This window comes from Rhinopithecus roxellana, chromosome 14 (genome assembly GCF_007565055.1).
Source record: "Rhinopithecus roxellana isolate Shanxi Qingling chromosome 14, ASM756505v1, whole genome shotgun sequence".
Lineage (NCBI taxonomy): Eukaryota > Metazoa > Chordata > Mammalia > Primates > Cercopithecidae > Rhinopithecus > Rhinopithecus roxellana.
In genome coordinates, this window is record NC_044562.1 from 51,108,925 (window position 1) to 51,135,257 (window position 26,333).

The following is a 26,333-nucleotide window of genomic DNA, read 5'->3' on the forward strand; positions in this document are numbered from 1 at the left end:
GGAACAGAAAACCAAATATTGCATGTTCTCATTCCATGTGTACTCAATGTGGAAGCTAAACATTGACTACACAAGGACACAAAGAAGGGAACAGAAGTTGGACGGTGGGAGAAGGGAGAGGAACGAAAAACTACCTATCATGTACCATGCTTATTATGTAAGTGACAAAATAATCCCTGTAACACACAATTAGCATATGTAACAATACTGCATATGTACTCCTGGACCTAAAATAGAAACTAAACACCTAAATCTTAAAATGTTACAGTTCAACAAAACTGCATTCTAAAAAAAAAAAGTTTTTGTCCTATTGCTGTTACTACATATCTATGTGATCTTAGACATTAATGTATCTGTGTTCTTACCCTCTGTTCTAGTTGCTATGTACCCTACAACAAATCAAAAAATGGATGATCAAATATGGTAATATACATATGAGAGAATATTATTCAGCCTTAAAAAGGAAATTCTGACATATGCTATAACATATATCAATCTTGAAGATATCATGCTAAATGAAATAAGCAAGTCACAAAAATACAAATACTGCAAGATCCCACTTATATGAGAAAGCATAGTCAAAATTTTGGAGCTAGAAAGAATAGTGGTTGCTAGGACCTGGGAGAAGGGGAGGGGTATTATTTAATGGACAGTTTCATTTTTGCAAGATTAAAAGAATTATGGCAATGGATAGTGATGATGGTTGCATATTATGAATGTATTTAATATCACTGAACATCTCTTAAAAACTATTTTAAGATGAGATGGGCACGGTAGCTCTCACCGGCAACCCAGCACTTTGGGAGGCCAAGGTAGGCAGACAGCTTGAGCCCAGGAGTTCAACACCAGCCTGGGCAATGTGGCAAACTCTACTAAAAAATACAAATTAGCCAGGCATGGTGGTATATGCCTGTAGTCCCAGCTACTCAGGAGGCTGAGGTAGGAGGATCACTTTAGCCCAGGAGGTTGAGGCTGCAGTGAGCTGTGATTGCACCACTGCACTCCAGCCCAGGTGAGAGACCCTGTCTTCCAAAAAAAAAAAAAAAAAAGTTAAGATGGTAATTTTTATGTAGTATGTATTGTACCACAAGAAAAAGTATTTTTTTAAAGAAATAACTGGCCGTGCCCGATGGCTCATGCCTATAATCCTAGCACTTTAGGAGGCTGAGGCGGGTGGATCATCTGAGGTCAGGAATTGAAGACTAGCCTGGCCAACATGGGAAACCTTGTCTCTACTAAAAATACAAAAAATTAGCTGTGCCTAGTGGTGGGCACCTGTAATCCCAGCCACTCAGAGAATCACTTGAACCTGGGAGGCAGAGGCTGCAGTGAGCCGAGATCCTGCCATTGCACTCCAGCCCACACAACAAGAACGCAACGCCATCAAAAAATAATAATAATAACTGGAAGTACTCTGGATGCCCTAAGTCACATGCATCCCAAAAGGTTAGAGATAAACCACAAAAATTCAGAGGACAACCATATTGGTGACATTATGAGGGGTTCACTGGTCTGGAGCATGCTAGGACTGCCCCTCACTAATGGATAAATTATTTCACCTTGATCCTCCTACCACTAAAAAGAGATACAGCACTTTATAGGCTTCTGGATTTTAGAAACACAAATTGTAGACAGGAAAACTCCTTTGACCCATTTCTTATGCGGCTTAGATTTTAGTGGGGCCCAGAGTGAGGGCGTTTGGGAGCAAGTTCAGGCTTATAGTACAAATAACTCGACATTTAGGCCATAGGACCTGGCAAATCCCATGATGCCAGAGACATTCCTGGTAGACAAGGATGCTACATAGAGTCTCTGGCAAGCCCTGGTTGCATAAGTCGTAACACAGACCTTCGGGTTTCTGGAGCTAAGTCAATCTTTCCACAGCAGATACCTAGTCACTATTTAACGAGTAGCTCCTCACATCAGAGCACATCAACTATGTGACCAGAGCTATCCATCACAAGCTGGGTATTGTCAGATCCACCAAACCCTAAAAATAGACCAGCATAGTAATAACTCATGGTACCTTCAGGATGGTGCCCAAGCAGTTCCCAGGGCTCCAACTTTCATGAAAAGGTGGCCCATGTAACTCACCTCCAAGACACCAGCACCTTTCCCCCAGCTCATGGCTTCGCTGGGGTTCACCACTACTATCAGGTGACAGAGGAGGAAAAAACCCCGGGCTTGATTCACAGATAAATCAGCTTGGCATTTTACTGTAAACCAAAGACTGGCTCCTGCCATATTAGCCTGAGTAGACTTGAAAAGCACAGATAAGGGAAAAACTCCCTAGTGGCCTGAGCGTCAAGCAATAAAATTGGTCAGCACTTTGCTCATGATGTAACATAAAATTAAATGCTCACCAGACTTTATGTCATCTTTCTAGGCATTTAGTTTGCTGAAGGTGCATTTTCTAGTCTATTCCTCAGGACACACTCAAGGGAAACACGTTCCCTGAATTCTTGCATGTTGATAGTGTCTGAGGAGCTATTTTTATACTTGATCAGTTTTGGTAGATACAAAATCTTTCACTCACATTTTCTTTCTACAGATATCTTAAAGGGGCTATTCTTTTTCCTCCTGACATAGTGCTGCTCTTTTAACTCTTGCTTATAAGTCAGTTGCTGTTTTTGTCTAGTCAAACCCAGTTTGTATATTGCCATTGGTTGTTCCGGTATAATCTCAGGTAGGCAGGGTTTTTTTCAAAGTAGTCATTTGATTTTGTTCTGTATGCTGCATTTTTTCTTTTCGGTCTCTAAAGTGTCATATCCCTACTAATCCTTTTTATCTCTTTTCTTTCTGATTTCTAAAAGTCCTCCACTTTTATTTTTCATTTCTCTTAGGGTATTATCTGTTGTTCATCAGCTGTCGTTTATTCTAGTCTTAATTTATGGTGATTTTTTCCTCTAATATTTCCCCAAGTTCTTCAATATTATTTTTGTTTTTTCATATCTTGGATCATTTTCTAAACATCTTAAAACTCAATTTTAAGTATACTCTATAGCTTTTATCCATTTTATGGTCATGCCTTTCTGGTGTGCTTTCAATGCCTACAGGGATGTTATTTTTTTCCTTATACTCTTTAACAACCTTGCATTGACTATAGTTTCATGTCATTTATTTTTGTTTGAAGTCAGCTTCTCTGAGGTTTTAAAAGGAGGCTTAGTTCAGGGTAACTTTCCTAACATCACAGATATTCCACTTTTGTTGTTTTTATATAGTGTTCAAAAATAAGGCAGCTTGTTTTCTGAAATTTTCCTGGATCTTTTAAACTAAATGACAGATACAAAGATGGGTAGGATATGATACTGGGAGAAATAACAAAACAAAATACGGCAAACAAGTCTTTTTGGCCCAAAAGCAAACTTCACACTCCATGAAGGCCTATGCAAATAAATAAAACACTCCCTTCAATAAACAACCCTTTTAATAAAATGTGTAGTAATTCAAATACAAATGCAGAACTTGTAAAATGGAATTTAGTAGCCAGTTCTAAATTGAATAATTGAGTTATGCACATAATGAAATAGGATATAAATATAATCCTAAATTGGAAGAAAAAGACTTCAATGTAAAAGTTTTCAGATGAAAATATACTTTATAAATGCATTTTCATTCATGCCAGTACATTCCTCAGTATTACACTTAGTAATACTTCCCAGTACTTTGGGAGGCCGTGGCAGGCGGATCACTTGAGTTCAGGAGTTCCATATCAACCTGGTCAACATGGCGAAATCCCGTCTCTACTAAAAATACAAAAATTAGCCAGGCATGGAGGCGCACACCTGTAGTCCCAACTAATTGGGAAACTGAGGCACAAGAATCACTTGGGCCCAGGAGGCAGAGGCTTCAGTAAGCCAAGACTGCACCACTGCACTCCAGTCTGGGTGACAGAGCAAGACTCTGTCTCAAAAAAAAGATACTAATTATGACCAGTGGAATACTGACATTGTAATTCCATGTAGAAATATTTTTTGATATATCCTCAAGTATTTAGAGTAAAATGACATCTTATCTGAGATGTGCTTTAAACAATATAAAAGGGGAAAAAAAGAAACAAGTATGGCAAAATTTAATGGTAATTAAAGCTGGTCTATAGTGGTTCATAACATATTTTCTCTTTCAAAGAATACTTAAAGCTTTTTATAATAAACTGCCCTTTCAAAAAATGTTCAATACATATTGATATCATTTGGATATCTGTCCCCTCCAAATCTCATGTTGAAATATGATCCCCAATGTTGGAAGTGGGGACTAGGGTGAGATGTTTAGATCATGGGGGCAGATGCCTCATGAATGGCCTGCTGCCCTCCCTGCAGTAATGAGTTCATGTGTGATCTGGTTATTGAAAAGAGTCTAGAACCTCCTTCTTCCTGCTCTCTTCCTCTCTTTCACCATGTGATATGCTCACTGTCCTTCAGTTTCCTCCATGAGTAAAGCATCATGCTTCTTGTACAGCTACAAGCCAAATAAACCCTGAGCCAAATAAACCTCTTTTATTTTTAATAAATTACCCAGCCTCAGGTATTCCTTTATAGCAATGCAAACAGACTAATACACATATCATTGACAATGTTTATTATCAAGAAACTTTAGTAGTAGGTTTTTAAAAAGAATGCTCATTTTAGAATACATCAAGAGGACATTCTGTGACAGGACATATACAAACAAGGATAATTAAAATATTAAATACTATCTAAATTAAAAGACCATAATTCAAATTGCTAATTATAATCTTTGTGTAAAAATAACTACAGTTCCCCTTCATGAAATTCACCCCCACTTTCTCATGAAGACTAAGAAGTCTCACCACAATTTCAGTTATTTAATTTACAATAATCAATGCTGAGTTTTCCGTGCTGAAGCATGCACTGTTACAGAAAGCACAAAATCCTGTTCACAGGGATTTTTAGTTTTCTTTAAAATGTATCTCAAGCATCTTTTAAAGTGCGAGCTACAAAAAGGCTGTATCCTTAATGAAAAAGGCTTCTTTCTAAAAGAAGTATGAGACAGCTATCCAATATTGCAGGAACGGTTATATAACTAACCGAAGGAACCAGCAGCACTCTGCTAACTCGGTTTTAGTGTAGCAACCTCCTCCTTGGTCTTCTACTACCAGCCAAACATGTACTCCATTGCTTTGGATACAAGACTTTCATCTTTTTTTGGCGTTTGTCTGTCAGAAATAACCTATTAAAAACATATACACACACAAAACTGTTAGGTTATTGTTATTTCAGTGTCATAGTCAATTCTAGAATTGCTCATTTGAAAGAGAAACACCAAAATGCATGTATAGCACTGAATTGTATATTTTTAAAATTAATATATGGACTTAGAATATCCTTATGCTTTTAAGAATGCCAAAATTTTATTTCTTTGGCAAAGCAAATAATATGTTTCTTAAATTAGAAAATTTAATAGCTGGGTGCAGTGGCTCATGTCTATAATCCCAGCACTTTGGGAGGTCAAGGTGGGCAGATCACTCGAAGTTAGGAGTTCGAGACCACTATGGCCAACATGGCCCCATCTCTACTAAAAATACAAAAAATTAGCTGGGCGTGGTGGCATGTGCCTGTAATCTACTCAGGAGGCTGAGGTAGAAGAATCACCTGAACCCAGGAGGCAGAGGTTGCAGTGAGCTGGGATCTCACCACTGCACTCCAGCCTGGGCAACAGAGTGAGATTCCATCTCAAAACAAAAGAAAGAAAACTGAATAAAACAAAAGCTGCAAAAAATGGGAAATTTAAAATAACAGTAACAGAAACTAAAGAAACAGTTCTAGAATGATCTCCAAATATCAGAGGAAGTCAAAAAACTGAACTACCACTATCTGCCCTACTAAAGCACAAGTGTTTCATGTACTGTGTTTTCAGGACCTGTTTCTGCAGCTGGTTAAGTTCAAACACTTGGCTAATCAGTAGGACACAATAATATACTGAGTGAGGTCATAATACTTCTACCATTCTTCGAAGAACGTAATTAACTTCTTTAAGCTTTTTTGAAATGAGAAATTTTTTTCTGTCTGAATGGGAGTTGGTCAATGTCTTCATTTCAATAACCAAAGCTACTCCAACCTAAGGTTCTGCACTTCGGATACCATCAATTTAGTCATCAATTTAATAGAGCTTTAATGTGCCCTCATGTCAAAGATGTACATGGGATACATTTTGTATGTATGCAAATATAACTTAGAAAAAACTAAAACAACTCTCAAAAAATTTTAAGGAATGGCAAATAAATTGTTTTTTAATTCATAATAACTTTCCAATTGGCCAAGACGCTAACTTTAAAAAAGAAAATTTTTCAAGTGTAAAGGTTTCATCAAGGTAATAACCTCATCAAGAAACATTTAATTGCATACAAATCAATACAATGAAAAAGTTAAGCATGCTATGCACTCAGCCGCTAAAGTACATCTTTTTTTATCTAATCCTTAAAATACCTGATAATCACTAGTAGAGGCTTTGTATGCTGTAGCAAGAGGTCTCATGGTAGAAATCCTAGGAGTACTTCCAGGTTGTGTTGGTGTACCTAGAGTTTTGATTGGTGGTGTAAAGGCTAAAGATGGAGATGATAAAGCACATCTGTCACTGCTTTCCATAACACTCTGGAGAAACAAAGAAACAACTCCTTTGTTTATAAACATAATACATGTTATCCAGTATTACAGTCTACTTAGAAAATTTAATTAAAAGATAAAGATGAAATACTTTATTTGCTCTAAGTAAACTTCCAAATAATTTTAAGCTTGAGAAAACATTTGCTCCTTAGGTAGCATTTGAGATTGAATGCTCAGCCAGAAATCTCACTTCAGTGACCTCAAACATCTCAATACAACTATAGACCACAAAAATAAGAATTTCCTAAAACACTATGAAAAACCAGCAAGGACAAAAAAAATTCTTGGGGAAACCTGGAAAAGAATCAAAATCCAAAGATTTTTAGTGCTCAGTAACCTCAAATATTCTCTGGCCTCTGCAAACATTTGTTACAACACAGTATTATAACTATATAACTACACTGCTATAACAGATTCTAAGAATAGGAACCACATCTTGCTTTGTTCATTAATGTGTGTATACTAGCACCAAGCACAATGCCTGGTATGTAGTACAAGTTCACATATACTTAAAGAATGTTCACAATGATTTAACAAGCCACAAAGAACAGTTTAAAATTGTACTCTGTACTATTTAATGAGTATATATAGAACAATTTTAAAATAGTTTGAAATAGAAATATTTTGAAACAACCACCTTTGGCATTTAAAAGTTAACTATCAGTTAACATTCATATGAACTAATTCATTCTGAAACAGTACCATTCCATTTAAGTACTTTAAAGAATGTGGTTTCGCTTTGCACAAGAAAGAGAACGAATTAGTAGTCAAGACACCTAAAATCTAGGCCTCATCTTTAACAACTCTGGACAAGTTACTTAAGTCCTCTCGGTTTCTTTCCTTTATCTGAAAAATGAAGAGGTGAGGACAGATTATCTCTAAATACTAAAGTCTATGATTAAATACCTTCGGCTTACCACAAAGAGTACTGTAAGTATCATCACATGTTACAAACTAAGAAAAAGAGACACAGTGAAACCAAGTGACACAACCACCAATTTCAATCTTTGGTCTTGTGTTCTTCATACAGATTAAGCTACTTTCCTTACATCACCAATAACTTACTTTGTCAATACATGGTTTTACACCAATCATGATGGATTCTCCAAAAATTCTCCCATCTTTGCTTAAGGCTTTCCGAGCCTGCAGTTTAGATTGATAACGAATATGCATCCAATTTCCTGTATTAGACATCTGCAAAGAATGAAATTGTCTCTTAAAATAGAAAATATATAAAATCTACATCTAATGAATTCTACTACAAAACAGAAACGTGAAGATAAATCTACTTCCATTTTGTATTTGATGCCTTGTAAAAAGCTGTGAAGTTCAACAAAAATCATATTTAAAACAGCTTCAACAATCTCTCAATTCTCTACAATCAATATGTACATATTCTCTGAAAGTAAAACACTTCTCAAAATATGTTTACTGTAAAGAGATCATAGCAACATTTGCCATAAAATTATTTAAAACTACTCAATTTGATTTTGTATAGGAATTAATTAAGTCAATCTCTAGTAACAAAAAAAGATTTGTTACTTATAACTTGTAGCACAAGGTAAGATAATTTTTTAAATTTTAGAACTATAAAGTTCTAAAAACTCTAAAAGCTCAGGAACCTCCTACTTCCTTTATCCCCAATAAAAGAAGCTCAAATTGGAAAACAGTAATATAATACTTGGTATAATCTATCTTTTTTAAGACTGTAAACTATTTAAGGAAGCGGGTGAGAAGAGGTGGATTTTCAAACTCACTTTATCTCTTTTTATCAAAAACTATCCAACTTCCAGACTTCAAAGGATATACGATATCAAAACTTTAAAAAAAAATTAAGTTTAAAAAAAAAAACCCTGAGGCAGGAGAATGGTGTAAACCCGGGAGGCGGAGCTTGCAGTGAGCCGAGATCGCGCCACTGCACTCCAGCCTGGGTGACAGAGCGAGACTCCGTCTCAAAACAAACAAACAAAAAAAACAAAACCCACAAAATTCAGAAGCAAAGTTTCTCTCAATTCACAACTTACCCCTCTTTAGTCAAAACTCTGAACTGAAAAAAAATTAAGCCTTACCACATGTTTTAAGATATTCCCATACTGTGCAAATTGTAGTAATATGTAGGACGCAGATGCTTGAGGAAACCTGAAGAAAACAGTTGTCCAAAGAAAACAGTCAGCTTCTACTATCAATGTGAATGCAAATTACTACAAGATAATGTTTCAAGATAGATTCCCCCCAACTGTCTAGATCTTTAACAGGAGAGCGCTGATCATCCTGTTTTCCTCGATATCGGCTAATTCTGTCAACGACCAGTCACTCAAAAGCAAATACCTTAAAGTTAGTCTTATTCTGCCATTCTTCTCCACCCTCAAATTCTACCTCTGAAATCTCTAAAAATGCTACTCTCATTGCCATTATCCAGGTCTTAGAAAAAAACTATAAAGTTGCAGTTCTATATATAATTTATTTCAATATATGTACGTTGATATGTAATACATTTAGGTATACTATGGTTATGAAAAGATAAAGAATTTTAAACTATAAGCAAATCATTATACATTGAGCATCACTTAAAAATTCTGCAATTAAGTCTTATAACAAAGATAAAATTCAGCATCAATATCTATGGCACAGAATCACTTAAAAGGACGGTTACCAAAATTTGATTAGCCATATCTCTGCATGAGAAAATTCTAAGCAATTTTTACTTTCTTCTTTATAAAGTTCTGTATGGTTTGACTATTTTACAATGACACATTATTATTTTATAGTCCTAAAAATAAAGCTATTTTCAATTTGAGAACAATAACCACTACCAACAGAATAGAAATGGCTATCTGGAGGCTCTCTAATCTCTAACTTCAGTTATCTGAAGACTGAACTAGAACCCTAAAGACAAAAAAAAATCTGAATCTCAAAAATAAATCAGAAACCAAACACATTAAAAATCTATGTGAGGCTGGGCGCGATGGCTCACACCTGTAATACCAGCACTTTGGGAGGCCGAGGCAGGTGGATCACTTGAGGTTAGGAGTTCGAGACCAGCCTGGCCAACCTGATGAAACCCCGCCTCTACTAAAAATTAGCTGGGCATGGTGGCGGCACCTGTAGTCCCAGCTACTCAAGAGGCTGAGGCAGAAGAATCGCTTGAACCTGGGAGGGAAAGGTTGCAGTGAGCTGAGATCATGCCACTGCACTCCAGCCAGAGTGACAAAGTAAGACCTTTTCTCAAAATAAATAAATTAATTAATTAATTAAATCTGTATGAGTAAAATATTCACTGCAATCAGAACTGAAAATTCATTTGTATAAAATCTGGACATGAAATTTCTAACCACAAAGAAAAACAACAAATAGGTTGGGTGCCTACAGGGCAGAGATAAAACAAAAATGAAAAGAAGAAAGAACGGCTGCAAGTGAGGGAAATACTTAAGAAATAAAACATAATTCTAAAACTCTTGGATCACTTTGAGTAGAAACTTACATTCTAATACTCTAGATTAGAATCACCCAAAACAATGATATTTCATAACCCTAAGTCAGTAGGAAAAAGTTGAACTACCAAAGAAAGAACATATATAGTGCATCTTTTAGAGGTACTTCCCCATAAATGATCAAAATAAAATACTTTATCCCTTAAAGGAGAATGCTTCAGTTCTTGAAATTAAAGTCACAGAGGGTTGTTAAAACCTGAAAGTAAAAAAATAAATAGCTGGGAAAGTTAATGTCTGAAATTCGAAACCATACTAGGAGTGCTTCAAGTAATTTATCTAATTACTGGAAATCTTAAAAGTTAAACCACTACTATTGAGCCTGAAAAACAGATTTAAGAGTGCATATCTATTTTCAAAAACATGCAGCCAAGCTGCCTCATTACTGTTATCCCAACTACTCATGAGGCTGAGGCAGAAGGATTGCTTGAGGCCAGGAATTGGAGACTGCAGTGAGCTATGATCAAGCCACTGCACTCCAGCCTAGATGACAGAGAGATTGTCTCAAAAAAAAAAATCAAAAACAAAAACAAAACAAAGCAAAAAGCCATTTTATGAGAGAATATAAAAATGTAAAAGAAGAAGAAGAAAAAGAAAACACGCCAGCCCAATTGCTATGGATATAGGACTGAGTATGGACTTTCTAGAGAACAACAGAATGCAATGACCCTGCTTTTTACCTAAATATAAATCAGTAACACAGAAAATCTCTCTAGAAACATACACAAAAAAACAGGTGGCAATCATTGCCTTAAAGAGGAGGAAAACTAGCTGAGGAGAAAAGCAAAAGGGAAGACTTCATTGTACATTTTTACATACCTTTTGAACTCTTTAATTTTAAATAAATTGAATACACTAAACATTTATTGTGCACCTTTCTTCCTTCAAGAAGCTCATGTGTTACTTTTACGTTTTTTAATCCCCCCAAAAAATATAATAAATAGATACATTCCAGTATCAGCATGTGATACAGTTTGGCTGTGTCTCCACCCAAATCTCAACTTGAATTGCATCTCCCAGAATTCCCATGTGTTGTGGGAGGGACCCGGTGGAGGTAACTGAATTGGGAGGGCCAGTCTTTCCCATACTGTTCTCATCATAGTGAGTAAGTCTCACAAGATCTGATGGGTTTATCAGGGGCTTCCGCTTTTGCTTCTTCATTTTCTCTTGACATCACCATGTAAAGTTGCCTCCCACCATGATTCTGAGGCCTCCCCAGCCATGTGGAACTGTAGGTCCAATGAAACCTCTTTTTCTTCCCTGTCTCAAATGTGTCTTTATCAGCAGCATAAAAATGGACTAACATAGTAATTGCTACCAGTAGAGTGGGGCATTGCTGAAAAGATACCCAAAAATGTGAAGCGACGTTGGAACTGGGTAATAGGCAGAGATTGGAACAGTTTGGAGAGCTCAGAAGAAGACAGGAAAATGTGGGAAGTTTGGAACCTCCTAGAGACTTGTTGAATGGCTTCTACAAAAATGCTGATAGTGATATGAACAATAAGGTCCAGGCTGAGGTGGTCTCAGATGGAGATGAGGAACTTGTTGGGGACTGGAGCAAAGGTGACTCTTGTTATGTTTTAGCAAAGAGACTGGTGGCATTTTGCCCCTGCCCTAGAGATTTGTGGAACTTTGAACTTGTGAGAGATGATTTAAGGTATCTGGCGGAAGAAATTTCTAAGCAGCAAAGCATTCAAAAGGTGACTTGGGTGCTATTAAAAGCATTCCATTTTAAAGGGGAAATAGCATAAAAGTTCAGAAAATTTGCAGCCCAACAAGGCAGGAGAAAAGGAAAACTCATTTTCTGAGGAGAAATTCAAGCCAGCTGCAGAAATCTGCATAAATAGAAAGGAGCCTAATGTTAATGCCCAAGAACATGGGGAAAATGTCTCTAGGGCATGTCAGAGCCCTTCAAGACAGCCAATCCCATCATAGGCCTGGAGGCCCAGGAGGAAAAAGTGGTTTCGTGGTCCGGGCCCAGGATCCCTGTGCTGTGTGCAGCCTAGGGACTTGGTGCCCTGTGTCCCAGCCTCTCCAGCCATGGCTGAAAGGGGCCAATGTAGAGCCTGGGCTGTGGCTTCAGAGGATGGAAGCCCCAAACCTTGGCAGCTTCCACATGGTGTTGAGTCTGTGGGTGCACAGAATCAAGAATTGAGGTTTGGGAACCTTCGCCTAGATTTCAGAAGATGTATGGAAATACCTCGATGCCCAGGCAAAACTGTGCTGCAGGGGTGGGGCCCTCATGGAGAACCTCTGCTAGGGCACCGTGGAAGGGAATTGTGGGGTCAAAGCTCCCACACAAGGTCCCTACTGGGGCACTGCCTAGTGGGGCTGTGAGAAAAGGGCCACCATCCTCCAGACCCCAGAATGGTAGATCCACTGACAGCTTGCACTGTGTGCCTGGAACACCCACACACTCAGTGCCAGCATGGGAAAGCAGCCAGGAAGGAGCCTGCACCCTGCAAAGTCATAGGGGCGGAGCTGCCCAAGACCATGGAAACCCGCCTCTTGCATCAGCGTGACCTGGATGTGAGACCAGGAAGTCAAAGAAGATCATTTTGGAGCTTTAAAATTTGACTGCCCCGCTGGATTTTGAACTTGCATGGGGTTTACAACCCCTTTGTTTTGGCCAATTTCTCCCATTTGGAATGGCTGTATTTACCCAATTCCTATACTCCCATTGCATCCAGGAAGTAACCAGCTTGCTTTTGATTTTACAGGCTCATAGGTGGAAGGGACTTGCCTTAGCTCAGATGAGACTTGGGACGGGACTTTTGGGTTAATGCTGAAATGAGTTAAGACTTTGGGGGATGTATCGGGAAGCCATGATTGGTTTTGAAATGTGAGGACATGAGATTTAGAGGGGCCAGGGATGAAATGAAATGGTTTGGCTATGTCTCCACCCAAATCTCAACTCAAATTATATCTCCCAGAATTCCCATGTATTGTGGGAGGAATCCAGGGAGAGGTAATTGATTCATGGGGGCCAATCTTTCCTGTGCTATTCTCATGATAGTGAATAATTCTCATGAGATCTGATGGGTTTAGCAGGTGCTTCTGCTTTTGCTTCTTCCTCATTTTCTCTTGACACCGCCATGTAAGAAGTGTCTTTCACCTCCCACCATGATTCTGAGGACTCTCTAGCCATGGAACCGTAAGTCTAATTAAACTTCTTTTTCTTTCCAGTCTCGGGTATGTCTTTACCAGCATGAAAATGGACTAATACAGTATGGCAAATCATACTTTCAGAAACAAACCTTATATTGTACAGTATAAACATTAGCTTGAATATCAAAAGACCTAAGTTTTTGCTGGAACTTTGCTAATAATAACTAGATGTGAACTGCTGAATAAATCACTTAAGCTGCCTACACCTCAGTTTCCTCACCTGTAAAATAAAACATTATACAATATGATCTCTAAGGTGTTTTACTGTGATATACATACATACATAAACACACACACACACACACACACACACACAAAATGGAATACTACTCCGCCATAAAAAGGAATTAATTAATGGCATTTGCAGCAACCTGGATGGAACTGGAGACTATTATTCTAAGTGAAATAACTCACTTATTCTAAGGGAAGTAACTTGGGAATGGAAAAAGCAAACATTGTATGTTCTCACTCATAAGTGGGAGCTAAGCTATAAGGATGCAAAGGCGTAAGAATGATGCAATGGACTTTGGGGACTCAGGGGGAAACGGTGGGAAGAGGCTGAGGGATAAAAGACTATAAATTGGGGTCAGTGTATACTGCTCAGGAGATGGGTGCACCAAAGTCTCACAAATCATGTAAAGGACTTACTCATGTAACCAAATACCACCTGTTCCCCAAAAACCTATGGAAATACATTTTTTTTTAAAAAAAAAAAAGGTATTTTAAAGTATTTTTTGGAACTAAAAATCTATTCAAAAATGTAACGAGGAGTGTCATACTCTGTTTCTATTAATATTCAATACTTTGTGACTAGAAAGTATCAACCCTGTGACATTGTGTGTGTGTGTGTGTGTGTGTGTGTGTGTGTATAAATAAATGTTCATTCTGTTAGTTCAAAACTGGTGAATTCCACTAAATGTAGAGAACTAGTTACTAGAAAAAGGGGAAGGAGTCCCTAAGTCTAAAGGGACAACTGTGTTCCATCTAGCAAATATGCTTAAGAGAAAATAAGTTGGGAAGAAATAAACAGACGAATGATTAAAAAAACTACAAATAAATACCAAACTCTAGTTAATGACATGCATGCTCAAGTGTCAGGGTAATATGTATTGTTGTCTACAACTTATTATGAAATGTACCAACAAAAAGAATGAGTTGATAGATGGATATATGATAGATAAAGCAAATGTAGCAAATTGTTAACCATAGAATCTAGGTAGTAGTAATATGGGTGTTTGCTATGCGCTTCTTTCCATTTTTCTGTATATTTGATTATATTCATTATAAAATGTTAGGGTGGGGTTTTTAAAAGGCAAATGATCTAAAAACCTTACCCAAACACAGTCACCCAAGAGTCATCGAGGTGATCTTCTGAAGTCAAAGAATCTCCTTGAGTATAAAAAGGATCCAACTGGGCAGGAGATAATGTTGTCTTTCGTGGCTGACCGATACTTGCTGGACTAAACATACTTTGCCCTGTATTAAGATATTTAGCACGTTAGTTACCAGTATAAACACCTTGATTGATTCTAAATCAAAAATCTTAGTTTTAAATGATAAAGTCTAATAAAGTTGGCAATTACATAAATAGTTCAAAACATACAACTGTGGTCAAATAGCAATTTCATGCTACCACACAATTAGAGGAAGTAATAATTGGACATAGTTTATAATTTTGCAAATGTTTTATGTATGATAAATTATCTAAATGCTTTATTAAGCATGTCTGGTTAAGCCGACACCAGAAGGATATCCCAGGCAACCTCAAAGACTTCCGCTGGTTTCATCTTCCAAACCTACCACTTTCATCACAGCACCTCTGCCTTAAGAACATGTAAAAATGTATTACCCACAGAACAAAACCCGAATGCCTCAGCCTTGGCTATACAGTTGCAATCTTACTTTTCCGGCATGCACTAAACAATATCTACCCTACCCCTTAAAATGTGAATGCAGTTTCCTTTTATTCAGGTAATTTCTATCTAAAATGTCTTATCCTTTTATTTCTTATTCTTCAGTAACAGCCACCAATTAATGAGTACTTCTATGTATCCAACATGCCATGCTAAATAAACACTTTACAATTCATTTTATCTCTGAAGCACTGTCCAATTAAGTTTATACATTTGTGAGAAACAGAGACTATTTCCCTTTCATCTTCACAGTAGCAATAATGATTCATTCAAAAAATATTTTTTCAGCACTTAAATATGCACCAAGCATCAACCTAGGTGTTGAAGGTATAGCAGTAAACACATTAGACAAATAAAAACAAAAAATCCATCCCTACTGGAGCCTACATTCTAGAGAAAGAGAGACAAATAAGTAAATACTTAGTGTGCTACAAAACTAAAAATGCTATAGGGAAAAAAAAAAATAAAGCAGAGAAGGGAGACAGGGCCAATTTGTGTGGATGGGTTAAATGAAAAAGGATTTCACTCAGGTGCGTTAAAGCAAAAACCTGAAGGACAAGGGAAGCAAAACAATATTTGAAGAAGTGAACATTCTGTGGAGAAAATAATAAAACAAAGGCCCTGAGGAAAGACATGACTGGTTTTAGATGAACGCAAGAAGGCCACTATTTGCAAAGTGAGTGGGGGGGATGTGAGATGAGAACAAGGATATGAAAGCAGAGAGGCAGCAATATGCCAGATCATGAAGAAAAACCTTATAAAGCCACTGTAAAAGCCAAAGCTCTAAGTGAGGTAGGAAACCAACAGAAAATTCTGAGCAAGAGTGACATAACGGGACTAAAACTTTGATAGTAAAAGGTAGCATTTTAAGGGCCAGGCCAGTAGCTCACGCCTGTCATCCCAACACTTTGGGAGGCCAAGGCGAGCAGATCATGACGTCAGGAGTTCGTGACTGGCTTGGTTAACATGATAAAACCCCATCTCTACTAAAAAATACAAAAATTAGCCAGGTGTGGTGGCACATGCCTATAATCCCAGCTCCTCGAGAGGCTGAGGCAGGAGAATCACTTGAACCCAGGAGGCGGAGGTTGCAGTGAGCTGAGATAGCATCACTGCGTTCCAGCCTGGGTGACAGAGAGACTCTGTCTCAAAAAAAAAAAAAAAAAAAAAAACAAAGGTAGCATTTTATTAAGTGATAATAATAATACTTTATGAGTGTAATTACATTTAATCCTAACAATCCTATAATTTAAACGGTCCAATTAGTCCATTTAACAAATTAGGAAAATGACAACATTAAATAACATCCAGTAGGGAAGTTGGAATTCCAATCCAGGCAATAGGAATCCAAAGCATGAGCTCTGAGGCGGTAATCTAGTTAACATGTTTATTTCCTATGGCGGTACTACAAGCGTGGTCTGCAGACCCTTGGCTCCCCCAAGACCCTCTCATGATATCAGCCAACTCAAAATTATTTTCACAAAAACATGAAGTTTCATTTGCCTTTTTCTCAGTCTCTTATGAGTATACAATGGAGTTTTCCAGAGGCAACTTCATGTGATTATGTGATTCAACGGACTCAGGTTGAACAGAGAAGCAGATTCATGAGAATTCAGAGGTATTTTATTAAGCCAGACACTAAAAAGATTTTTAAAACAAAAACAATGTCACTCTTTCCACAAAATTTTTTTATCTTTAGAAAATAGTTACTGTTCACTTCAAAAAGGGTTGTTTATATGAAATAGCTTTATTATTTTTAAATCAGTTAATACTTAAGTTTTAAAATTTTCTGTTTTAATTTTGAATGCAGTAAATATTGATAGCTATAATCTATATAAACAAAAGCTCTTTAACTGTTAAGAGTATAAACAAGGTAAAAACTATAAAACTAAGATGTTTGAGAACCACTGTTCTACAGGTCAATGCACATGAGTCACGCTCCATTTTTACTGATTTTCTGGAGGCTACTTAACACATTCTAACTATTGTATATATCTCCTCGCTTGTCATTTATCCTTAATTCCCAAATGAGCTGAAAACCATCCTAACTCATTCCAAAGTGTTTACAGTCACCTGGATTTCTCAAAGTATGTTCTCAAGAAACCAAAAAGACTATCTATAGAAGGTGGGGGAAAAAGCTACTGTGATAAAAAGCTTGGCTTTGCACCGTGGCTCACAGCTGTAATCCCAGCGCTTTGGGAGGCCAAGGAAGGAGGATTGCTTGAGCTTAGGAGCTCAAGACCAGCTTGGGCAACATGGCGAAATCCTACCTCTACTAAAAATACAAAAAATTAGCTGGGCGTAGTGGTGTGCGCTTGTGGTCCCAGCTATTTGAGAGGCTGAGATGGAAGGATCACTTGAGCCTGGGAGTGGAGGTTGCAGTGAGCCAAAATTGCGCCACTGCACTCCAACCTAAATGACAGAGTAAGACCCCATCTCAAAAAAAAAAAAAAAAAAAAAAAAAAAAAATATATATATATATATATATATATATATATATATATTTGACAAAAATAACTTACTAAAGAAGTGGGCAAAGAACACGAATAGACATTTTTCAAAAGACATACAAATGGCTAAGAGTATATGAAAAAATGCTCAACATCACTAATCATCAGAGAAATGCAATTCAAAACTACATTATTATCTTACCCTAGTCAGAATGGCTATTGTCAAACAAAAAAAACAAACAGATGCTGGCAAGGATGCAGAGAAAAAAGAACTCATACACTGATGGTGAGAACGTAAACTAGTACAACCTCTATAGCAAGTCGTATGGAGATTTCTCAAAGAACTAAAAATAGAACTACCATTCAATCCAACAATCTCTCTTACTGGGTATCTAACCAAAGGAAAAGAAATAATATACCAAAAAGATAGCTGGACTCGTAAGTTTATCACAGCACTATTCACAATAGCAAAGATATGGAATCAACTAAGCGTCCATCAATGGGTGAGTGAATAAACAAAATGTGGTATACATACACAATGGAATATTATTCAGCCATTAAAAAGAAAGGAATCAATTTTGCAGCAACATGGATGGAACTGGAAGTCAGTATCTTAAGTGAAACAACCCAGGCACAGACAGACAAACATCACACATGCTCACTCATAAGCAAGTGCTTTAAAAAGTATTCACAAAAATCAGTAGCATTTACATATGGCAATAAGATTCAAGCTGAGAACCAAATCAAAAATGTAATCCCATTTACAATAGCCACATACAAAAAAAAAATTAAAATACCTAGGAATACATCTAACCCAGGAGGTGAAAAATCTCTACAAGGAGAACTCCAAAGCACTGACGAAAGAAATCACAGATGACACAAATGGAACAACATTCCATGCTCATAGATTAGAAGAATCAATATCATTAAAATGAACATATTGCCCAAAGGAATTCAACACATTTTCAATCAAATAACCAACATCATTTTTCACAGAATTATAAAAAACTACTCTAAAATTCACAGGGAAGCAAGAAGAGCCCAAACAGCCAAAGCAATCCTAAGCAAAAAGAACAAAGCCAGCAGCATCATATTACCTGACTTCAAACTATGGGGCTACAGTAACCAAAACAGTATGGTACTGGTACAAAAATAGGCACACAGACCAATGAAACAGAATGGAGAATCCAGAAACAAAGTCACACTCCTACAAACAATGGATCTTCAACAAAGTTGGCAAAAATAAAGAATGGATAAAGGATGCCTTATTCAATAGATGGTGCAAGGAAAACTAGCTAGCCATATGCAGCCTGCCTCTCACCATATAAAAAAATTAACTCAAGATGAATTAAAGACTTAAATGTAAGACCTCAAAATAACTTCTAAAAGAAAACCTTGAAAACCCTCTTCTGGACATTGGCCTAGGCAAAGACTTTATAACTAATATCGCAAAAGCAAATACAACAAAAACAAAGATTGACAAGTTGGACCTCATTAAACTAATGACTTTCTGCACACAAAAGAAACTATCAAAAGAATAAACTGACAACCTACAGAATAGGAGAAAATATGTTCAAAGTACGCATCCAACAAAGGAATCTGTAAGGAACTTAAATTAACAAGAAAAAAAAAAACACATTAAAAAGTGGGCAAAGGACATGAACAGGCATTTCTCAAAAGAAGACATGTAGGTGACCGAGAAACATGAAAAAATGTTCAATGTCACTAATCAGAGAGACTGCAATTCAAAACCACAATGTGATACCATCTCACACCAATCACAATGGTTACTATTAAAAAGTCAAAAAAATAGGCCAAGCGCAGTGGCTCACACCTGTAATCCTAGCACTTTGGGAGGCCAAGGCATTTGGATCGCCTGAGGTCAAGAGTTCAAGCCTGGCCAACATGGCGAAACCCCATCTCTACTAAAAACACAAAAACTAGCTGGGCATGGTGGCGGGTGCCTATAGTCCCAGATACTTGGGAAACTGAGACAAGAAAATCACTCGAACCCAGGGAGCAGAGGTTGCAGTGAGCCGAGATCGTGCCACTTCACTCCAGCCTGGGTGACAGTGAGATTCCATCTCAAAAAAAAAAAAAAAAAAAAAAAATCAAAAAATAAGAATGTAAGAACATTGGTGAGGCTGCAGAGGGAATCCTTACATGCTGTTGGTGGGGGTGTAAATTAGTGCAGCCCCAGCAGAAAGCGCTTTGGAGATCTGTAGAACTCAAAATAGCACTACTATTTGAACGTCTTGTTGTCTAGTAAGGTATAGAATAGCGTTCTGGATAAAATAGATTATTTAATAAGCTTAATAGATGTGAGGTGATCTGAAACATATTTTTCCTAAAGGAAAGTTTACATTAATCGGTTAAATTAGATTAGTTCTAGTTTCTAACTTTGAATTCAAAGGAGTCTAGGAACTCAAATTGTTTAGCAACCCTAATGAGGTAACATTTTTGAAATACTTTTTTTTTTGAGACAGAGTCTTGCTCTGTTGCCCAGGCTGGAGTGCAGTGGTGCAATCACAGCCCACTGCAACCTCCACCTCCTGGGTTCAAGGGTTTCTCCTGTCTCTGCTTCTGCAGTAGCTGGGATTACAGGTGTGCGCCACCACAGCCAGTTAATTTTTGTATTTTAGTAAAGACGAGGTTTCACCAGGTTGGCCAGGCTGGTTTCAAACTCCTCACGTCAGGTGATCTGCCTGCCTTGGTCTCCCAAAGTGCTGGAATTACAAGCGTGAGCTACCACGCCCAGCAGACTTTTGAAATTCTTAAGTGATTATATTTTTTTTCTCTTCAGTTAGAATGATATTATTGCATTGTAGTTTTTACTTGACAACTCTTTTGATCCTGTCCAGGCTGTAGTTTTGTTTTGATATCATTTGGAGGCAAGACATGGACATCATTCCTAGAAGTCTTTTAGACTTGACTTTATAAATTAACATTTGTGCTGTAATTGAAGTTATGTATTACTAACAACAGCTAACTTTTTTAAGTTCTTGTCTATTGTCTCATTTTATTTTTGGAGTAACACCTAAGTCTTGTGTTACAGGTTCATTATAAACATAATAACTAAGTAATATTTGTTAAACCTTTTTAAAATTTTCTTTCAGGTAATCTTCAACTATACGGGATTTTTTTTTTTTTTTTGTACAAATGTACAGGGTAGATGTGCAGGAATACTAAAGTACATCATCCTATAATACATTTAACAATTTATTTCCCTCATCATCACAGAGGCATTTAATAGGTATAGGCTGAGTATCCAAAATCTGTAAATACAAAATCCAAAACGTTCCAAAACCTGTAACTTTTGGTGCACCAGCATAACACTCAAAAGAAATTTCAGATTTTCAATGCTCAACTGATAAGTATAATGCAAATATTCCAAAATCTGAAACTCTTCTGGTCCGAAAGAGTCCTGATAAGGGATACTCAACCTGTCCAATATATTTCTAGAATAAGGCTAATTTAAAATGAAACATCCTACTTTGACAAGAGATATTATATTTTTAAGAATCTGCTTATCAACTAAGTTACCAACTATTGCTTTAGTAAGTAAGCAAAAGCATATATTTATACAAAAGATACTCTTAACTAATTTTAGTTACTACAAAGATTCCATTAACAAACCAAAGACAGTAAAAGGCATTTAATCTGAAGCCAATCCAAATTTTCTATGGTCTACATGTATTACCATTAAGATAAAATTTAGTTATGCTACATCATGTAATAACCATCAAGCAAGAAATTAAATGAAGGTTCAAATTATGACAACCATTACAACCTTTAAAAATAAAACAAATCAAAAATAAGTCTCAAACGAATAAGCAATCTAATTTTTGCCCTGTCAACTACTCTGAAAAACATAATAACTTATACATAATCTAAAACTATTTACATAACTTTAGCATAATTGCCCCCCACCTAGTTAATGTTTAATTGCTCCACTGATTTTACTTCCTTTCAATCAGACTTCTGGTGCCCACATGCCATGCTTTATAAGCTGAAAATAAAGTGTGCCTATCAAACCACATCAAATTGGAGTGTAATGTGTCTCCCTGAGTAAATCACTATTCAAACATTCTTCCTAAAACTGGATTAAAGCAGAGGGCAAAAGACCTTATTACCCTTTATGACAATGTCTTCAATTAAAGAAAGATTCAATTATTTCAAAATAGACCACTAACCTAAATGAAAACAAAAGAGATAAAAAGACTAGTAAATTTTAAACAGATATAAGCCAAATGAAACTTGGAAAAAAACAGGTTTCTGGCAGTGTTAACTTCTTATCATGAAACGAAGTAGCACAAAACGTACTAAGGGATTTGGTCTCTGCTCAATGAGAGGAGGAAGACTAGAGATTGAACTCAACCATTTGATTGGTAATTCAATCATGCCTACGTAATGAAACTCCAATAAAAACTGTGGACATAGATGCTTCAGTGAGCTTCCCTAGTTGGTAGTACTCCATGTATACTGCTATACATTGACAATGGGAGGATAACACATCTCCCTTCACATTTGGAACCCTTTCCAACTTCGCCCTATGTCTCTTCCTTTGGCTGGCTCTACTTTGTTTCTTTTTGCTGTAATAAAACTGTAACCATGAGTACGCACTTTCAGTGGGGTTGTGAGTTCTTTCTAGTAAACTGCCAAACATTACAAGCAGCCTTGGGAATCTCTAACTTTATAGACAGTTGGTCTAAAGTGATCGTTCCAAACTTAACAGCTAGTATCTGAAGTAAGGATAATCTTATAAGGACTATTTAATCAGACTTTGCAGTATGGCACACACATTGTACCCAAAAAGCATATTGAACAGTGGGTACAATGTCCAATCAAGCATAGTGAACTGAACCCTATATTCACTTGTAATCCCTTGCAAACACCTAATGACAGACACTCTAAAAAAGTATCAGGTTTTGGGGACAATGATACTGTGGAAAACTCCTGGCTGAACTTAAGGAAAACTAGTGTAAAGTATATAATAAGGGCTTAGAGGCCAGGCCTCTCCTTATCCCAGGCAGCCAGATAACTGTCACTTTCCCAATCCACCCTCAAAAGACCAAAGAGTTTGTCTCTGGAGAAAAGGAACCTAAACAGCTCAAAACTCAATGAGTCTGACAGCAGAAGACAACTGTAAGGAGATTAAGTGAAAATCTGCACACTGAAAAGGAAACTTGCCCCTGCCTATATTTAGAACACCAGCTTAGGCAATAAGGCTATTAAAAGATTCTTCTTTGGGAACACTTAAAGGTGAAGCCCAGTAAGATACACAACAGCTTCTCTCCATCAATTCTACCCTGCTGCCAATACTGAATCCTATACACACAGTTATTCCAAGTAGCTTTTTAGTGCCTCATTTGATAAATATTTGCTCACCAGCAATGTTAGAGGGGTAAAAATATATATATATCAATAACTAGAAGAGACGAGACAGTAAGAGCAGGAATAAACAAGACTGCTATTAACCTCACTGCTAGGACATTTTACCTATGAAAGAACAGAATGCTGTATTTCTAAGTATATTCAAAGAATAACAACAAAAATGTTCCTGGAATTAAAATGACAGAGAAAATAAAAAACTGATTGAGATAGTGGGGCATGGTGGCTCACACCTGTAGTCCCAGCACTTTGGGAGGCTGATGAAGGTGGATCACTTGAGGTCAGGAGTTTGAGACCAGCCTGGCCAACATGGTGAAACCCTGTCTCTACTAAAAATACAAAAAGTCGCCCAGAATGGTGGCGCATCATCTGTAGTCCCAGCTACTTGGGAGGCTGAGGTAGGAGAATCACTTGAACCTGGGAGGCAGGTTGCAGTGAGCAGAGATTGCACCACTGCACTCCAGCCTGGGCAACTCCATCTCAAATAAAACTCCATCTCAAAAGCCAAAAAATAAAAAAACCACACACACACACACAAAATTTGAGAAAATCTCTCAGAAAGTAGCATACAGATATAAATGATAACATAAAAGGGAAGAAATAATTAGAAATCTCTGCAGTAATGCAACACACAAACAGAAATAATTCCAAAAAAGGGAACACAGAAAGCAGAGAGAAAGCAATTGTCAAGCAAATAATACAGGGAAGTTTCCCAGAACTGAAGAGTATAAGCTTCTTGATGCCAAGGATCCATCAATTCCCCAGAAAAACAATTTAAAAAGCTCTACACCTAGTCACATTTGTGAAACTGAGAATACCAACCATAGAGATACCATAAATTTTGGAAAACAGGTCACACAGAAATACTCAGGAATCATCATCACAAATGGCTTCCACAGAACACTGGAAGGCAGAAGACAATGGAATGATGCCTCCAAAATTTCAACCTAACTGCCTACACTATCAATCAAGTGTGAAGACTGATAATAAAGCATTTCTGACATGAGGTCTTAGATTTTTACTTCCTAAGCAAGCTTTTTTAGAAAGCTACTCAAATATGTTCTTCACCAAAACCAGGACATAAAGAGGAAGGTATGCTTTCTAGGAAAAAGAACTTGACGCTAGAAACTTGCAAGTCCTAGGATGATAGTCATACACCATGCCAAAACAAGAAATCAAGACAGAGACTAGGAGAGAGAAATTCTCAGTTTAAAACAAAGAAAAATGTGCTTGAAAAATGAGTGTGCTAAAATAGGTGTATACCATAGCAACAGAATGTTTGCTTAAAATAAAGGGAACAAATGGCACATAGAAAAAAATACAATTATTAGCTATTGGAGAATCAAGAGTTTTACAGAAAGAATAATCATATTAATTGGTTCAGCACTGAGCAGTATTTACATGGTCACAATACAAACACTGACAAAGGAATAAAGTTAGATATAACTATATTCAGATAATATGAGGGGAAAATATAGTATCTTCAATTACTTTAAGAGAAATACAGCAAAATTAAAAGCTGAAAATTAAGAATTAGCAATATGATGATATGTGGCTGGCTAAATAACAACCCTCCAAGATAACAAAATCCTAATCCCTGAAATCTGCAAATGCTATCTATGTGGTAAAAGGGATCTTGCAGATGTGATTACAGATCCTGAGATGGGGAGATTATCCAGGTGGGCCCTATGTGTAACCACAAGTATCCTTACAAGAGGGAAGTACAAGATTTTACTTCGGAGAAGGTTATGTGATTATGGAAGCAGGGATTGGAATGATATGCTTTGAAGATGGAGGAAAAAGGCATAAACAAGAATCCAACTAGATGCTAAAAAAAAACAAGGAAGCTGATTGTTCATAGAATTTCCAGAGGCAATCCTATCAACACCTTGACTTTAGCCCAGTGAAACTCATTTTGGATTTCTGACTTCCAAAACTCGAAGAGAATGAATGTAAAGTGTTTTAAGTCACTACATTTGTGGTAATTTGTTATAACGGCAAGAGTAAACTAATCTAGCATCTCATTTGAACATGAAAGTAAATTCCAAAAAGAATAGCTCTAAGATCTGGAGTGGCTAGTTCAAAATAAGGTTAAAGATTATTGCATTTTGTTATAAGTATTTAAGTTCTATTTAATTTTCTTTCTTTTTTTTTTTTTCTTTTTTTTTCTGAGATAGAGTTTTGCTCTTGTTGCCCAGGCTGGAGTTCAGTGGTGCAATCTTGGCTCACTGCCACTTCCACCTCCCCAGTTCAAGCGATTCTCCTGCCTCAGCCTCCTGAGTGGTTGGGATTACAGGCCCCCACCACCATTCCTGGTTAATTTTTTGTAGTTTTAGTAGAGATGGGGTTTCACCATGTTGGCCAAGCTGATCTTCAACTCCTGACCTCAGGCGATCCACCCGCCTTGGCCTCCCAAAGTGCTGGGATTACAGTAAGCTCTATTTAATTTTCTAAAACTATCTGAATTTATTATTTTGACTAAAACATAAATATTGCCACCACTGTAACTAGAGACCACTCAATGGTAGCATAATTTGACATAAGAGTAAATAAAATTTTGGTGACTATCAAAAATAAGATTATCCTAGATTATCCAAAAAGGCCCAATATAACCAACAAGGTCTTTAAAAGGGGAAGAGGAAAGGAAAACAATGATGTAGAAACACTGCTGGCTCTGAAGATGGTAGGGGGAGACACAAGTCAAAGAATGTGGGCGGCCTCCAGAAGTTGGAAAAGAAAAAAAAATTATCCTCTAGAGCCTCCAGAAAGAAATGCAGTCCTGCTAACATCTTGATTTTAGTCTACTGAGGCCTACTTCAGACTTCTGATCTCCCCAACTATAACACAATACATTCGTGTTGTTTTAAGCCATTAATTTGTGATAATATGGTTCAGCAGCAATAAGAAGCTACATAGTCTAGAATAAGGATAGTGTTTATTCAGTATTATTAAAGAAAAATGCCTTGCCAAGTTGGATGCAAATACTCCAATCCTCTTATTTGGTAGTAGGTACTGGTGTTGGAACGTCATTGTCTAGAAACAATATTTACATATATTAGTTACCTGTGGCCGCTGTAACAAATTACCACAAACTGGATAGATTAAAACAGAAATTTATTCTCTCACAAGTTCTGGAGGCCTGAAGTCCAAAATTATGTTGTTGGCAAGGTGGCATGCCTGCTGGAGACTCTAAGGAAGGATCCACTGCTTGCTTCCTCCATCTTCTGGTGACTTACGGCATGCTTTGGAAACAACACTCTAATCTCTGTCCCCTTATGAACATCACCTTCTCTCTCCCCT

General features: G+C 37.1%; 1 protein-coding gene across 1 annotated transcript in view; it reads right to left on the bottom strand.

Moving 5' to 3' along the window:
- Positions 1-4,561: 4,561 nt before the first annotated feature.
- Positions 4,562-26,333, bottom strand: part of NUP35 (nucleoporin 35) — a 37,238-nt gene continuing 15,466 nt past the window's right edge. Inside the window, exons 5-9 of the mRNA XM_010357175.1 lie at positions 14,614-14,755; positions 8,693-8,762; positions 7,689-7,817; positions 6,447-6,611; positions 4,562-5,190 (exon numbers count right to left, since the gene is read on the bottom strand). Coding sequence (XP_010355477.1) covers positions 5,113-5,190; positions 6,447-6,611; positions 7,689-7,817; positions 8,693-8,762; positions 14,614-14,755 — 584 coding nt within the window. The 3' untranslated portion in view covers positions 4,562-5,112. The remainder of the gene's footprint in view (positions 5,191-6,446; positions 6,612-7,688; positions 7,818-8,692; positions 8,763-14,613; positions 14,756-26,333) is intronic.